Source organism: Oreochromis aureus, linkage group 7, assembly GCF_013358895.1.
Source record: "Oreochromis aureus strain Israel breed Guangdong linkage group 7, ZZ_aureus, whole genome shotgun sequence".
In the NCBI taxonomy this organism is placed as follows: Eukaryota; Metazoa; Chordata; class Actinopteri; order Cichliformes; family Cichlidae; genus Oreochromis; species Oreochromis aureus.
Genome location: NC_052948.1, coordinates 23,619,069 through 23,637,146, shown reverse-complemented (window position 1 = coordinate 23,637,146; position 18,078 = coordinate 23,619,069). Strand labels below are relative to the sequence as shown.

The 18,078-nt window shown below is 38.5% G+C and overlaps 1 protein-coding gene across 1 annotated transcript in view; it reads right to left on the bottom strand.

Annotated features, from left to right (window-relative positions):
- Positions 1–2,487: 2,487 nt before the first annotated feature.
- lrriq1 (leucine-rich repeats and IQ motif containing 1) overlaps positions 2,488–18,078 on the bottom strand; it is a 111,594-nt gene continuing 96,003 nt past the window's right edge. The window contains exon 27 of the mRNA XM_031731866.2: positions 2,488–3,176. Within this exon, the coding sequence (XP_031587726.2) occupies positions 3,074–3,176 (103 nt within the window). The 3' untranslated portion in view covers positions 2,488–3,073. The remainder of the gene's footprint in view (positions 3,177–18,078) is intronic.

Sequence of the window (18,078 nt, the reverse complement as noted above, 5' to 3'; positions counted from 1 at the left end):
CAAATTGGTCTGCAGAAGCAGACACTGACAACCATTAATGGGTTTAACTTGTTTATTGAACAGATAGTAAAGGGTAGGCGAGTGACTTAGAATACTAGAACCTTTATGGAAGTCTCTACTGAAGGAGACAGAGTGCATGCAGGTAAGTCTCTGTAAGCTATTAGAGGCGAGAGATAAATCTTGTAATTTGCTTGAACAGGGATTTAAGAGGGACTGCTGGCATACAGACACAATACCTTAGGAGTAGTGAGTGGGTTGGTGGAAAGTGGGGAGGCAGGTGAGATGAGGGTGAGTCCTTCTGTCTTTAAAGCTCAGATGATGTCTGTAGAACAGCACCAACCGAGAGTGGACATAGGGAGGCAAAGCAGAGAGAGAAAGAGAGAGAGACCAAGATGAAAAACTCACATCTGCCCAACCATAACATCTGGATCAAATAAAAACCTTTTCAGGGAGCTTCTCAGCGAGCGAATAATAATAATAATAATTTACAGAAGTCCAGTCTAAAAGTTATAAATGCAAAAACTAGCATCTCAGCATTACTCTGACACAGGACATTTCTAATTTCAGCAATATTCTTCAAGTCATTGTAGGTAGTCCTATATATATCTTTAATATGCACACTTAAGGATATATGGTCAAAGATTCCTCGCAGTGTTGTTGGAGGCCAAGATAATACCATCAAGGCTTACATGTCTATTAGACGCACCTGTAGGTTCAATTATTGATTTGTATCTCCTGCCTTTATGAATAAATAAAGCTGAGTTTTATCAGCATAGCAATGAAAATGCATGCAATTATTTCTACTAACATTGTCTAAGGGAAGCATGTGCTGTCAATAGTATTGATCCCAGCACAGAACCCAGAAGAATTTTTCCCTAATGGTTAAAATTTTATTTGTAAAGAAATTCATGAAGTCATTAGCAGTTAAGGTCAAAGGAATACTTGGGTCAGCAGAGCTCTGACTCTTTGCCCTGCTGAACAGAAACTGTTTTCCTCTATCAGATGTCTAATCTTTGAGGGCTTTTTAAAGAGTAGCAAAGTATTTTTTCCAGATCAGAAGAAGGTCTTTTAATTTAGTAAAATGCCATTTCCTCTCTAGCTCACAAGTTGCCTGCTTTAAGACAGATGTGACTTATACAAAAATGCAAAACTGTACATTTCTCTGATTTGCTGAATTCTTTTTCAGAGGAGACAGAGTCATAGTTGGGCTGTAACGCAGGTAACAAGATAATCTGCCTCTGAGGGAGTAAGATTCAGGTAGCTGCTCGGCATCATGAGTCAGTAGATGGTGTTATTGAAGATAACAGTGCAAGGATCATGTCTTTAAACTTTGTTACAGCACTTTCAGAGAGACATCCACTGTAATGAAATGTATTTCCCAGTGCTGTGTAATCCATTATTGTAGATTTAAATTTAAAAAATGCTCAGACAAGACATGTTTTCAGGGAATGCTGTTAAATACTCAGTTTCTATGGTGTACCATATGTCAGGACAAGATTCAGAGTGTTTTTAAAATGATAAGTCAGGTCATTTACATTCTGAAAGAAGCTAATTGTGTTTAAATCATATGCAGTGTGGAGGCTGTCGTTCTCAGCATCTACACTAATGTTAAAATCACCTTCAACAATGATTTTAAGTAAAGCTCAGTTAGTTGTTTTTGCTGTGTGTTTTTTTTGTTTTGTTTTTTTGTGGCTACCCTATTTAGTAATTAACCTCCAAAGACAATTAAATAATTTCAATATATGTTAGCACAGTTTGAAAAACCACGTGCTCTTTGAGAGAGTTACAGCATCAAACACTCTTAGACTTTTTTTAAAAACAGACTGTATTCATCTCAATGTCACATTTGTTATCCATCCAGAAAGGAAGACCATTTATCAAAACCCAGCATGTTACATTTTCCTCAGTTGTCTTGTAAACATGCTGTAACATTACATTACAGCTTTTTATGTCAGCAGTGGATACATGAAAAAAATGCTGTTATTCTGTTATTGTATGTCTTATCTGCTCTATATTTTATATGATAGTTTTGCTAATATGTGAGCATAATCTACAATGTTTTCTAATTGTTACATTATTTCGTATTTCTGCAGAGCTGAGTATCTTTTTGAAGAAAGTGTTTCGTTTAGTCTTTGGGTTCAGGTTGTTCCTGCAGGTGGAAGGGGGCAGAGTTTCACCATTAAATCTCGTTTGTCTGTAGGAAACACCTCCCTCCGCTTTTCGGATGGGGCGGATAGAGTTGCACTCGGGACACCCGTCAACTTTTCTGAAACATTCCGATAAGTGTCCGACGTCCTACCATGCCTGGACTGTAACTCACTTTGGATCGCCGGTCTGTTTTCTTGTGCTCCTGAGTCATGGCTCCATTTGGAAAAAACTTCCTTAAAGCCCGACTGAAAAACAGGTAACTTGATCAGATGAGTATGAGCTTTCTTAAAACCTGTTGAGTGTGTTTTCCCCCAACTTCGAGCATTAGAAAAAAAGACGTTACAATGAACTGCGTGAGGGAGACGATTTACGCACAACTCGGCGCGCATCGAACCACGAATGAGCAGCACAAAATAAAACGGAGTTAAGTTGTTTATTTAGTTCTGTATATTATCTTCTTGACTATTATTATTGTCTTTAAAAAAATGATGTCTGCTCGGTCCTGTTAGAAAAATTGGCAAACCCCCATACTGAATTCCAAGGAAATAATATACACTTCCGTGGAATATGAGATTTTGAGTGTCCTTATTTTCATCAAGGTTGTTACTATCATAAATAAATTCATTCTTAGCTTCTTTAATACTATTTGGGGAGTAATATATATTAATCTTGCTAATTAAAAGCCACTTTTGGCGAACCTGTCCGTGTGTGCACATGTTAAGATATTTCATGTTACATTTTTAATGTAACTATACATGAACGATTTTATCAGTGTGCCAAAGAGTGATGTGCCTTTCAGTGGTGGTCTTTATTGTTTGTTTACGACACTGCAGGCCTACTGTACATTAGCTTGTAAGAGTTTGGACTTTCTCCTGCTATTATATAAACGCACACACATATATGTACACATACAAAGTAGCAGAGATCATGTCATCAGTATTACCATAATTTGCTTTTTTGCAATTTCCCTAAGAGCGTAGCTTGGCCTTTTGATGTGCTTCTCTCTGCAGCTGGGTCCAGCTACAGTTCTGTAAAGGCAAGGAGGAAAGTAGAGTTACTGAGCCACAAGCTGCCCTCTGTTATTGGTGTAGACATTCTGCTTCTTTTGTTGACTACAGACTTTTGTTGTGCAGAGCTGGTAAACATAGTTCTCTTTCTGAGTATCTAGGTCATGATCGGATCCCTTGCTGCCAAGACCAAGATAAGGAAAGTTAAAGTGTTTTAATTAGCTTTACTCATTAAGGGTCTCAATTAACACCAAACACAGCAACAAGGCTGAGAGGTATGGTAAAGTACAGTGCTAAATTACAACACTTTGACAGAGGCACCATCAGCAGAATTGATGCATTTTCACATCACACAGAGCTGAGATGAATTATCTTTGATAACTTCAAACAGTCTGACTGAAGTTGTCTCCAGTGGCTGTCTTAATTTTTTTTCTTGCATAGTAATTATCATCGAGGCACCTATAATTATCTCAAGTGTTTAGATCTGTAGACATGTCAAACGCTTCACTTCGGAGACACCTGAGACCGGCTCCTACTCGAGGTGAAACTTTAAGCTGGATGTTGACAACACGTGCAGTTGGAGCAAGCCGAAGCATCAAAATATTCACAAAATAAGAAAACATTAACGTTGATTTGGTAAATGTAAAAAACATTGGAATATTCCATACTAAAATCAGGGAGTCTGTTCCTTCAAACTGTCCTATGTCGAACAGGAAATACAAGCCTCAGAATTATGTGACCAAAGCAATGTAGTGACCACTTGCACTAAGCCACCAATATAGCACTGTGTTAATTAGTTTTTAACATTGCTAGATTAATACAAATTTGTAGGCTGCAGAAAGCAATAAAAAAAAGACAGTTTGTGTTTAAAAAGGACAGGGGAAGTCATTTCTTTTAATGAGAAAGGGTTGTTATGGTGATTTAGATACTTCCTGTGGGCAAAAGATAATAGGGGTGGGCGATTTCACATAGGAAAGGAAAAAACGGGGTGTGTTGTGTCTCTGCTCACAGATGCCTATCAGGGAAGGAGTCTTCCCAGAGATCAACATATCCAGATAGAAAAGCCACGTTATTTCCTCAGCAATCCCTCATTCTCATCCTCAGATAAGAACAAGAGGAAACGTCTCCTGTCCAGCATTCAATAGCTTCTCTTCTGCATTCTCTGTGTTATGCAAGCCAAACAGACATTTTGTAGATACTTTAGACTAGTGTAATTTATTTGTTTTGGCTTGGGTTTCTATATTTTACCTTTTCTAGTAAACCCCTATTGTTTTATATACACCAGTCAAACCTGTAAATTGTTAGATAAACTACAAGTGTTGGTCTCGAAGAAAGAGAAGCTTTGATTAGTGTAGGAAATGCAAATGCAAGCTTTTTATTGTCCCCTTTCACTTATTATTGACATTTACTTTTTTGAAGGAAAAAAAAGTGCAGAGGTCATGAGTCTGCATAGCATTGTGTCATATCCTGCAGCGCACATTCAGTTTCCTTTTAAAGGAAATACAGCTGAAAAATGTCTTCACTTTGTCTCTAGTTGATCCAGTCAGCCACAACTTTTTATCAGAACTTGTTATTCCAGTCAGCATTAGTTTAGTCATGAATTCAGGACAAGTAAGTAAGAAACATTGTTAAGACAATTGGATTGTACATAGGCCTTTTTTTCTGGTTTTAATTTGAGGTTGGCATTTGTGATTTTAGGATTTATGTTAACTTATTTGATTGTACTTTGGCTTACCTGAACAGATCAAGATGCCAGTAAAATTCATGACTTTTCCATCAACCTTGTGTTAAGTGCTAATTATGAGGTATTACAGCTGTGAAAACCACAAACAAAATGAAGGGGTTAGCATAACTCACACAGATTTTAATTTTATATCGGTTGATGCTGCATAGGAGGTAAACTAATCTATCTGGGGTAAGTTTGATAGTTTCACTCGAGACTGTTTTGAGCTGTGAAAGCAAACCTGTGATCTTATCAACAGCAAATATAATCAAATCCAAATATACTCACGATTCCATAGTGAGACGTGTTGACAGCAGAGGCTAAAGGACATGTTTGCCTATATGCTATCAAAGCTTTGTTTCTGTTGAGCATATTTGCATCCGTTTTTCGTCATTGATCTGCCAAAACATGTCGGGACACTTTAGAGCTATAACTCTGTCATTTGCTATGACTTGCTCAAACCACCAGCATACAGGCCTCTGTGGTAACTTGTACCATGCAAACTTATCACACAAGTGGGAATTGTTAATGCCTTCCAGGTTGTCATTATGAGCATTACAATATGCTACCGCAATGCAGCCGTAACGTAATCATCCAACACAGAAGCTGGTACGGAAATTCCTATAATTTAAGGTTAAACTGAACTTAGACGTGTGGGTTGTTTCCTCCCACACGTCCCAGTTCTAACTGGATATCTCTGCTTCTAAGTTCAAGGTGAGGTCAAGTGGGTCTGCTCAGGTTTCTCGGGTTCATTCAAGTGTGAATTTAAAGTCGAACCTGTCCTGTGCCAGTCGCCGTGCAACATCCGCCTTCACACATAAGGAGTTAAAATTTTAGTTTTTCTTTAAAGTATGTGTCATCTGAAGCTGTAATTCCACATTAGCTTTGAGTTCATTACACTATCAGTGTCAGCTTTGTCATTTACCACCCAGCGGTGTGACCTATGAAGGCACCCTCATTTGCTGCGTCTGGAACTGCAGTGTAATCCCAAGCTATGAATATCAAATGGCACCCAATGTGACAGCCCTCATAAAGTATGTGGTGTGATGCAATCAGCGCAGCAGTGCATGCACTACTTGTGTATCTCTTGTCAGAGTCCTAACAGTTTGCCACGCATCTAATTGTTTGCTGTCAAAAAACAACGCAAAGTTCTGGTTTAACCACATTTCAGCCAGTACAGGAAGTCAAAGTGGCGATGTCTGTGAGGCTAAGCCAGCACAATCCAAGTTGCCATTAATGGAGTCATATTCCTGCAGTATTCTTTCCAAAATAAACACAGCGGAAGAATCACTGTTCTACGAGGTAGAGCTTTAAAGAAAAATATGCTATCGTTTAGGCTGAGGGGCTAGTGTACAGCCATCTTTAAAGTACCCTGATAAAAATTGGGGTTTTCCTCAATAAGGAGCACTGTAAGTGCAAGTTAGGTACTGTTTACAAGGATGTGTCAGTGACAGAAAACTTCCAGGAATCGCTGGGAGGTTATGTGGATTTTGATGCACTAGCAGTTGACTCACAACCCCGAGGCTTACAGGGGCCTTAAATGTAAGTGGCAATGCTGTTAGCTGCAGAAATGCAAAGCAGGACACCAAGAGCTTTCAAAAAGTTCTGCCACAGCAGGACACAGACTTCACATCTACTAACTGCTGGGGATCATTGAGGTTTTGCCATTTTGGCTGCATTACATACGCTACAGTGTTTAGACATTCTCCAAGTCAATCCACACTGGCATTAGTTAGGGTGCAGCATGTGTATCTGCACCTTAACAATCAAAGAACTTTAACAATAAATATGCCTTTAACTAATTTGGGAACTAAATTAGACTCATAAAAGTCATTCTCATGAATAAATGAAATATTTATTTCTTTTTCATCCAAATAAATCATTTGCTTAGTGATAATGTATAATAGAAACTGTTAGCTCTTTCTTCACAGTAGAATGAAAATTAAAAGTAACCACAGTGAGCGACATGTTTTCCCCCCCTTCCTCCTACAGTGCATAAAACTATAGTGGCAGGATGTTGCCTGAGTGCTGGTGATTGTGGCCTGAGACAAATACAGGTGTTTCCCTGCCTAACTGTACTGTCTTCCTGCACAGCTGTGGGCTTGGGTCACCCTATCTGAAATAGCCAGTGTATGTACAGCATGTTTATTCACCTGCAAGATTAGAAATGAGGACAATATGTGACATGTTCAGGTTTATTGGAAATATCAGTATTGTGTATTTACAGATGTGTAGTGTAGTTATGCTGCACTGAACATGTATGATGATTTTGTTCCCTTTTCCTTTACCTTTCTTCTTTCGTTCCCTTGCCCTTCTTGCCTCAGCCATTCTTTCATCCTTGCAATACAGTATAACAGTGGCTCACAAAATATTTTTTGGCCCCATATAATGAAATTGCTTGAAATTGAGAGTGGTAGGAGAGGTTTTGACCCATTACTGCGTATGTGAAAGTAACCTTTAAATATTTTTTTTTCAGTAATAAATAAAATATGTATAATTGGTCAAGTTTAACACTCATAATTCACCCAAATAAATTTGTTTTGTACATAGCATTTTAATTTAAGCTGACAACTACACTATGTTTAATAAAAGTAATGGGTTAAAAAGTGAAATAATGTATTGTATTATATTATAATATATACGATTTTTTCAAACACACCCCAAACTTGCCACAGTTGATGCCATGGTTCATGCTTTTTGAATTTTCTCAAACTGCCCTAACAAATATTGACTGCTCTATGATGTTGAGCTGTTGTGTCAGATAAGCTCATTTTTTAAGCATGTGGACACTATGTACGGTGTACTGTGTACACCGCCTGTTTTCTTTTCTGTGCAGCAGTAGCACTGGGGCCGTGTTGTATTGGGTGAAGTTGGAAATTCCATGGTCAAAGCAACAAGGGTCGTTGTCTATTAAATGCTTGAGGCATGTTGGAATTGTTTGGCCTACACATAGCTCAAGTATTTGCTTTGCTCCGGTTTTCTCCAAGAGTCTCAATAACCATTAACCAACTTATTGCGCTGTATGAATTGCATTCCTGAGACCTTATTCACCAGATGTTTACACTATGCTCCAGTTGGGTGTTCATGTGTTATGTGGGAACCAATACATCATGGTATCAGTCTGTCAAATCTACAAACTGAGAGATAAGCCTCTTTCTCCCTTTGAATAATGTATATAATGTCTTAGTCATGCAGGTTGGGGTATCTATGTCATCTTAATAGGATGTGGCTTGTTGTTTGTTTGTTTTTTGCTTCCTCCCGCATTGGTGACGTAAGTTAGCATAAGTTGCATTCGGCCAAGGTTATCAGAACAAATAAAGGCAAAGCAGGTACCTGATGTAGGGTTTAGATGTGAAGACGTTGCTGCATACCAACCTGAGGAACAACACTGAACTTTGATAGCTAGGCTAAACAAAGGACTTGATTTTAATCCCAAAGTCTGTTTTAACACATTGTAAATATAGATAAGACTTCAGATTTATCTAGATGGTAAAGTGAGATATAATTTTAAAAGGATTAGATGAAAATCCCACTTCCAGATAGTGTGTTGGCCCATTCTTTTTACCCATCAGTGTCACTATATCAAATTTCCTGATGAGCTACAGCCAGATTTCCTTGTTGATGTTATCTGCTTTTGTTATTTAAGGCTAATTTTTTCAACTTTTTTTTTATTTTTTTAGTGAAATGTGATATTATCCAGGATTAGAAGAACGTTTCTCTGATCTATCACTGTGAACTGATTAAAGAAGTATTGTCTTTTGGGTTGAAAAACCACAGACCAACATTCCTTTAACCCACAAAAATCAGTCTGCAGTTTAACCATCAAAGGAGGACCTCTACTTTTTTGTGTCTGTGATTTTTATGTGGATAATCTTTCTCTGGGTTTCTTTGCGATTAAACTGTCTGTAATTATAGCAGTATTATGTGTCACTTATTTTTCCCTGAAGACTAGAATTTAACTTTAAATAATTCACCAAGACAGAAACTTGGCAGTCAGAGTTTCCCTAATGAAACACATGAATCGCAGAATGTTCCTAACATGTTATCTTTCATATAAATAATAGAGTGATACATCATTCTTTATCCTGAAATCAAATTTAAATGTCTGGTGATGTTATCTTCTTATTTGTAGCCGTCTGCATTGCTGGTGCCTATCATTTAATGACTGGATATTAGGTCCTGAATATTACCGGTGGTTCATTAAGCATGTAAAAAATGAATATCTTCGGTCCATCAGAGGTCAATTTTTGAACAGGTTTTACGATCCATGCAAAAACTTAATGAGGGCCTTGAGGTTAAATAGCTCAGAACTGAACCATTAAGTGATCATCTCTGATGAGTAAGACGATGAGAAACAGTAATAGAATCAAGCCAGGAAGCACAAAATGACTGAATGTAGTTTTCTGCTCATTGACCTAATGGAAAACCATCAAATAAGGATGCATTCATAAAAACATACTACTTAGAATAGGAAAACAACTTTTAAAGTATTATAGAGAGAGACTTATTTTACTTCAGACTGCAAGTGTGTTGAAATATGGCTGACTAAATTTCCTTTCGGGATCAATGAAGTATTTATCTAACTACATTTTTTTTAACCCTTTTGTTGAACTGCTGTCTAGAAAGGAGTATTTCTAATCACCTAATGCACGTGTCTTGAATTGAATTTGTGAACACCACTACTACTATTACTTAAAATTTATTCCAATTCGATTTATAAAGCACCAAATCACAAGACTTACAATAATACAGAGAAAACAGAGAAAACCCCAAAAATCAGATGTCGCACTTTAGTGACTGTGGGAAGAAGCATTTCCAAGTTTTCATGCATAGCCAAAGTTGTAACCTTTGTTTTTCTGTCTTCTGCATAGGACAAAAGATGCAGAGCCTGTGGTAGGAAAGGAGATCCAAGTTACTGTCTGCAATGAAGAGAAGGTTGTCTGTGGAGTAACAAAGCATACGACATGTGCAGATATGATTCAGGCATTACTGGACGATCACAAGTCAATCCCAGAGAGCAAGCGGCTACTGCATGGAGAACCCAAAGACTTCTGTCTCGTTGAACGGTGGAAGGGTTTCGAGAGAGCTTTGCCACCTCTTACCAGAATACTAAGACTGTGGTATGCTTGGGGTGATCAGAGACCCTTCGTACAGTTTATTCTAGTTAAAACCAGTGATTTCGTGCCTCAGCCTGCTAAGAAAGGTGGAAAGTCCAAAGGGGCCAAGCTGAAGCGATGTGAGCATGGTCGTGCTCAGTATTCCCAGTCTCTGCCAGCGGAAAAACAAAAGCGCATGGTAAAAAAAGCTTTCCGAAAGCTGGAGAAACTTCATATGGAGAGCAAAAGCTCCCCAGGTGCTGAGGAGATTGACCAGATGGTGCAACTTATTCTCAACCAGGACCACACAATTAGAGAGCAGATCCAGCGGATAAGAGAGCTAGATTCGGAGATTGAGCGGATTGAGCTGCAAGTCCAGCAAGAAACCAAGTCGGAGAGTTCCTTGGCTCAGGCCTGCAGTCCAAATTCCAAGGCACACATTGAGGAGCAGCTAGAGGAATACTTGTACACCAGCGATGGGGTTGTACAGCTGGACATGGAGGTTCAGAGGCACCAGGAACTCATCCTCCAGTTGTCCCATGAAATTGATGCTGAGCTTAGGATGGCCACCCTCGCTCTGGCTCAAGATGAAGACCAGGAAGGAATGGCCGCTGGTTCCTGGATCCCCGCTGACACAGACGAAGCATTTTATACTGCTGAAATCGAGAGGCTGCAGGGCGAACTGAATCACAGCCTCTTCACCGGTGTTTCCATTCACAACCAAGCTGCTGAAATAGACAAGCAGATAAAGTACTTTGACAATACACTGGTTTCTAAAGATCAAGAGTGCTGGCAGCTAGCCGCCCAGCTGAGCTCATTGCAAATCACGGACAGCACAGAGGAGGAGCAGCCCATAACAGTCCAAGGGAAAAGTGAGACCCAGTGCGGCATTTCTCAGACAGTGAAACTCAAACACACCCTGTCCCCTCTAGACATTACAGACACAGACTCAGACACTGGGATTAGCTCCACACACAGTCAAGACTCTCTGTCACCGTGTCTCGATTTTCCTCCCCCGCTGGACACAGACGTTTGAAGAACCCAGTTCACTCAGCAATGTGTTGTTCTTCAGTCACCAGCCGCAGTTTTTTACTCCTCACATGTGCTCTTTGTTTCATGCTCTGTGCTTGCAAAATTGGCAAAAAGACGCATTTTCTGCAATTTTTAGTGTCTCTGGAACTTTGTTGCATCGTCATCACACCATGCCAAAAAGAAGAATGTAAGAAATGTCAACTTGGGTCCCAGCAAATTAATATAAGTGTACTGTGGTTGATTCTTAAGCGTGTTCACAGAAAATTGGTCAAAAATGTTTTTGCAAAGAGGTTGCAAGATGCAAAACATATCCTTGTTTGATATGAATAATTTTCTCAGGTATCAAAGTAACAGATGGTTAGGTATCAGTGTAACATGATATAATACATGCAAGACACTAACTGAGGCTGTGTGTGCACTACTTATAATCCTACATTATTGATAGAAAGTTTTCCCATTTTTAATTGCCAACAGAGATGCAAAGACCAATTTTTAGATGTTTAGTTTTGTCACTTTAGATGATAGTAACTAAGCTTTTTGCTTTTTGTAAAGTTCTCGAGCTATTTATTACGTTGCACTTCTTACACACTTAAGGCTATTAACAATGTTTTATATTAAAACAAAAAGATAATAGTTTTGATGTAGTATTTGTTAAAAAAAAATACTTTAAACACTGTTCTTGACTATTCTGTAAATACAAACCTACTTCACCCTATTTCAAATGGTAATTGCCCCTTCTTGATATATCATTATTTAACTGTGATTAGATGACATCTTTCAGTCTAGAAAGGGCTACAAAGTCATTTCTAAGGCTTTCATGATTCAACACTAAGAAAGAGACTAGATAAAAATGGCATCCATTGCAGAGTTCCAAGGTGAAAATCACTGCTGACCAAAAACAACACAAAACCTCGTGTCACATCTGCCAAAAACATCTTGATTCCCGAATATTCTGCAGATTGATTAGACAAAAGCAGAACTTTCTGAAAAGTTTGCATCCTGTTACACCTGACGTAAAAGGTAGCACAGCATTTCATAAGGAAAACATCATACCAACAGTCAAACACAGTGGTGGTAGTGTGATGGTCTAGGGCTGCTTTCCTGCGTCAAGGCCTTGGCAACTCTCTACCAAACAGACTCTATCCTGGCAGACAGTCACCTGTCATCACCTGAAACTCAAGTGCACTGAGGTTATGCAGCAGGACAATGATCCAAAGTACACCACTGAATTGCTTAAATACACACACTGAGCAATGAGCTCACAAGGAGTCCAAACTGAAATCTAATTGAGATGTTTTGGCATAACATCTCAATTAGTTCATGCTCAAAAATATTCCAGTGGGGCTTAATTAAAACAATTCTGCAAAGAAGAGTAGAACAAAGTTCCTCCACAGTGATGTGAAAGACTCATTGCCAGTTGTTGCTAATGTGTAATTGCAGTCCATGCTGCGATTGGCACAGCCAGTTATTGGGTTTAGGGGTCTAGTTTTTCACACAAGACCTTGTTGCATTTAGTTAGTTTACCTTAATAGATGAAATCATCATTTAAAAAGTGCATTTTGTATTTACCCGGGTTATCTTTGTCTAATGTTTAAAACAGTGTGACAAATATGCAGAAATATAAGATATCAGGAAGGAGGCAAATACCTTTTCACAGCACCTTATGCTCCTGCAAGTAGTATAAGTAATTACTGAGAAAGGCACAATTTTAAAAGAAAAGCTTATTTATTTACTGTAGTTACCAAACTACCAGTTACCAAAATTTTGGGACATTGTGTAAAATTCAAGTAAAAGTAAAATGCAATGGGTTCATGAGATTTGAAAATCTTGTAAACCCGTTTTGCTCACAAACATTTCAAACATTTTAATATTTTATGAAAATATTATCTCATTTTGAATTTGGTGACAGCAGCATGTCTCAGAAAAGTTGGTGAAGGGCAAACGAAATTCAAGTTACAACAATTTCTGGTACATAAATAGCTGGTGGGACATTTTTCAGATAATTTGGCAACAGGTCAGTAAGATGACACGGTCTGAAAACACGCGAAGCCAAAAGTATGACAAAGAAGACAAAGAATCTTATATCAAATAAGAATGGGACAACATTCCTCTCCCACGAGTCCAGCAACCGTTCTCCTGAGTTCCCACATGTTTACAGACTTAGGGGAAGCTACACAGCTTAAACATGGCTCTCTTCCAACTTTTTTGTCATGCAGAGATGTGTTGCTGCAGTCAATTTATGAGCTAATATCTTTTTCTTAAAATGCCACATTTTTCTCAGTTTAAGCATTGAATGTGTATCCTGTTGTTAATTAAATATGGGTTTATGAGATTTGCTAATCAATGCATTGTTTTTATTTGCAATTTTCACACTGTTCCAGCTTATTTGGAAATGGGTTTGTACTTTTCAGATGTAATTTTGTGACACATCACTATTTGCCACGTACTGAATCAAACACTATATTCACTATCCACCAAATTCCATTCACCTGCCCTGCGTTTTAACCACTTAAAACATAAGCTATTATAAAGAATGATGTACATCTTGACTTTCATAATAAAAACTAATACTTTAAATACCTAAAAACACTGTCGTTGGGTTTTTCGGCACCATTTGTTTTGGATTTGATCGTCTTTTAAATAAAAGCTAGCAACAAAATCATAGGATTTGAAATCGTAAGGCTGCTTGCCACATTTCCAACAGTTTCACATCTAGTTAGGCTCTATAAACACTTACAAAGTGGTTTTGATCAAACACAAAACTACACCTGGAGACTTGGTTCATGTGCTTTTTGGAAAGAATACATCTTCCAATGTTTTTTATCATTATTATTATTATTTTAGTTGCCATTTGTATAGGCACAAAATCTTGGGTTATTAAAAATGTAATGCATTGGGGTAAAACAGGCCATTTAAGCAAACTTTTCCCATCTTTTTCACCATTTCACAAGTTTGATCACAAGCTTACGTGTGTTAATGGTCATTTTTAATCACCTCCAAAAGTCAAGTTAAGCACTGGGGTGCTTCTAGAAAATCTTAATTCGAAGGTTAAAAGGGAGAAAAAAAACTAGTGTGTCATACCCATTGAATTGAATTAAGCTCTCAGTCACCATAGAGATATGACACGGCTACCTCAGAGTCCTCCTCCAGTCACAGGCACCATATAATCAGACGAGATGGTCACCAGGCTAGCACAAACAACAGCGAGCACTCTCCTCATGTCTAGGTACTGCTGACAGATGAACACTTTGTGCTCAGGGCAGAGCTGGGCTGGAAAAAGCAGAGGATATCTATTTCACACACTAATTGACTCACCCGCCCTGCCCTCTTTCTTTGCTCCTTCAAGCTACCAAGTAACCAAGCATGAAAGGCCTGAGAGCTTACAGTTCGAAGCAATCTTGCACTGGCATCCCTAACCTGTTGATGAAATGGAGGTTTATGATGTTATGGACCAGGCTTTATATAGCTCCTTTCTACTCCTTTCTGAGAACTCAAGCACTTTCTTCTACTAAGTGTCAATCACATAATCATACATGCACACAGTGGTTTTATCTATACATAAGCACTTTTGTATAACACACTCACACTCCGATGGATACATCAGGGAAAACTTGGGGTTTAGTATCTTGCCCATCTTGACCTTTGACACACAGGGAACACAGGAAGAGCTGGGGATCGATCTGACCTTGTATCCCCAGACGGTCCGCTATCCAAGTACTAACCAGGTGCTAACATGCTTAGTTTCCAAAATCCGACAAGTGGCTGTAAGCCCCCCATGGTATGTTTAACATTTTCTGTCCTATTCATTTCACCAAGTTGACAAAGGGTATTTTCCAAAATCATAGAATGATGTTATTCAGCCAGAAACCAAGTGGAGTCTGTCTTTAACGACAGTGCTTCTGGTGTAGAAACAGGAACATTTTCACTAGAGTTTAAGTTCCATTTCTACACCTTAATTTCAATAATACATATGAGCGTATGAAAATCTTGGTGTCATCAGTTTTTTTTCCCCACGATTATAAAAGATTATTCTTCTTTTTGTCCCTTTGAATGGGATCTAAAAACCTCCCTAGACTTGTGAAATTGAGCAATTAGCATTGGTGCTATCTTTGTGTTTGGAGTGTAACATATTTTAGTTTTATTAAACTTTTAAGAAATACACTTTTGGCACATTTGAAGGAAATGATAAAATAACGAGCCACAGAGCAAATAGTTTTCATTGTGTCATAATAAAGTTTGCTTTCCCTCTGATCTATAGAGAGAGCCCAAGCTGTTTTTTGATACTGCATTTTGTAAGTGACCCCACAGCAGACTCACTCACTATGAGTCACAGCATCTAGATAGAAGAGCTAGATTGCTTAGCTGTCTGCCGCTGAGACAGATAAAAGACAGACTGTGGCTACAGCCATGGTTGTACTTTGGTTCTTATGATTACGCATATGACACATTAGCTTATAATGAGTGTTGCACTACTTGCAGAGGTTTTATGACGTGTGGAGTGAAAATCATGATTGTGCTAACTAGGCATTGTATTTAAGCTACTGTGTTCTTTAACGGCTTAGGTGGATTGGTAGCAAATCTTTCATATGTAAGGAGAATAACTTTTGTGGCTAACATGCAGGTTAATGCCAACAGGACCACTGAAGGACAGTCAGAGTACAACACACACTGAACCGAAGTTACATGTGCTTGAATGATATCGATGTGGATTGTGCTTTGATCAGAGCCACCAGTGCACGTTTAAAATGCCACAAAGGCTGGTCCAACAGTAAGTGAAAATACCAAGAGGGCCCCCTCACTGGATAAAGCATGCAAAAATAAGAACAGGTTACAACCAAAGTCAGAAAAATCAGCCGTGTCTATGTTGACAGATCTCATTAAAAATGACAATAATGGTTTACAAGTGCAATGCCGGAGGGTGAAATTTCACTGCATGAGTCATCAATGCTCTTAATACCTCAGGGGGAGCAACAGAATCAAACTCCTTTGTTTACAAGCATCTATAAATTTCAGAGTTTGAGCATGTGAAGCAATAACTTCCTGAAAAAGTCATGGACACATGAGGAGAATGTGGGTGTTTCTGACAACAAGTCTGAATTTGGATGACCCAAATTTTCAAAAATAAAATCTGTTCACATCAAGAGCACAGTGTCCTGCCTCAGACACCACATGATCAACGTAAGCCAGAAAACAGGTTCTCAGATACTAGCAGGAGAATGTGGGGTTCAGAATCAAGGGCTTCAAGTACCTCTGGATCAGCCACATGTGTTGAAGCAGAAGCTTATATGGCGGCTCTTCTTGCTCAAAGACTGTTTAAAGCCAAATATCATTTGGTCCCACAAGAACAGGAAATAGGAAAAAGAAATGAGCAATTCAAGTGTTGACAACAGTCTCACTTGCTCTTATAAACCCCCTTCTCAAGTCAATAAGAGCCTCAAGAAGCCATGTGCAAAGCAGCGTGTCCAATAGATGTAATTATAAGGTATCCTATTTCAACAACATAGAGAGAGAGGGTCTAACGGCCTTGCTGCTGTTAATTCTTATGGTTGAGGAGAATGCTGAAGTCCAAACTGTCCGTGAGTCTCATATGAGAGGGTCTATGTTCCTGGCAGGTCTCTGCTTGGCTATTTGTGATTGAATGAATTTAGGAGGCATTAAAACACAAAGCTGGATGTTGAGATCTCAGTTTGGTACTGGCTAGCAGCATTGGAAGTAATAATCCTTTAAAGTCTGAACCATGAAATTATGGCCAGAATATTCAAATTCTTTGTAACCGGAGCGTTTTGTTTTTTTAAAAAAAACCTTCCAACAATTTTTAAGAATAACGAAATATTATTTTGCATACTGGAGTTTTTACACATGCTTTGTTTGCTTAAAAATGCATTGTGCAATTTATTGTGCTTTTTTGGGGGGGAGGGGGGTGTGTCATACCGATGTTGTTAAAGTCTCAAAAACTCAAAAAAACTTGTGTATGAAATATGATGCACTATAGGCATTAAGGGAAAAATGTAGGATCTGCGATAACCAACCAAAATTAAGTAACTGCTATGCTAATAGATTTTAGGCCACGACACAGAACAGCTGCAGCGGTGGTTATAGCAAGTGTCTGCATACTTTAACATCTTGGGCCATTTGAAATCATTTAGCACATCAGGTGTTACATAATTACACTTTGCACTGTACGATGAACTGAAATGTAAAAGTTCTGGATTAGGTCGAATAAAACAAAAATACTAAGAGGAAGCTGAAAGGTAGTAGATCCAAAATTAAAATTTCCATTGCAACCCCTGCAGGGGTCTGTTGAAAACGGCAAATAGAGGTCTTAAAATACAAACTCACCTCACCTCTTTCTGCAGTTAAACGTGTTGAGGCACCTACTGTGCTCAAATGGCAGTAAATATTAAAATGAACAGAGATTTTGGCTCTGGTTCTTTAGGGTGTTAAGGAGCCGCTTGTTCTTTCGCAAACTATTTGCTGCCAAGGCAGCTGATGCACCAAAAGACGTTTAACAATGATTGGGTATACATTTCCAATCCTGGGCAGGCTGAAAAGCCTCAGAAGCAGTACTTGAGCTGAAAGGGGTAAAAGAAAACCTCATTTACTGTCAAGGTGCCTTGAAGATATTCAATGTTTTAAATACTTCCCACAGAAACACTTTTTTTTGTTTGAAGGACGCTGCAGGTAACATTTACCTCTTCTCTCTGCTGCAGATCAGCAATTCAAAGACTTACCAGCTCACAAGTGTGTTTGCTGACAACAATAATTACATCTACCAAAATGACAATTAGAGACACTGCAAACCTGTCTTTGTTCAGTCCATCCAGTTACGACAACTGGGCAGTTTGAGTAAACCATAATCTGGCATCAGCTGCCTGTGCTAAAGATGAGAGCTGATTTTTTAATGTATATTTTTGTGTGTAGTATATCTTTACCCAGAAACATAGTATCTCAAATTACAGACAAACAAAAAAATGCTTGTCAAAAAGATCAAAGAGGAATTTACTAAATGTATTAAATCTGTTACATCTATCTGATGTTATTTTCTCAGCCTTGAGAAAACCAGATCTTTTAA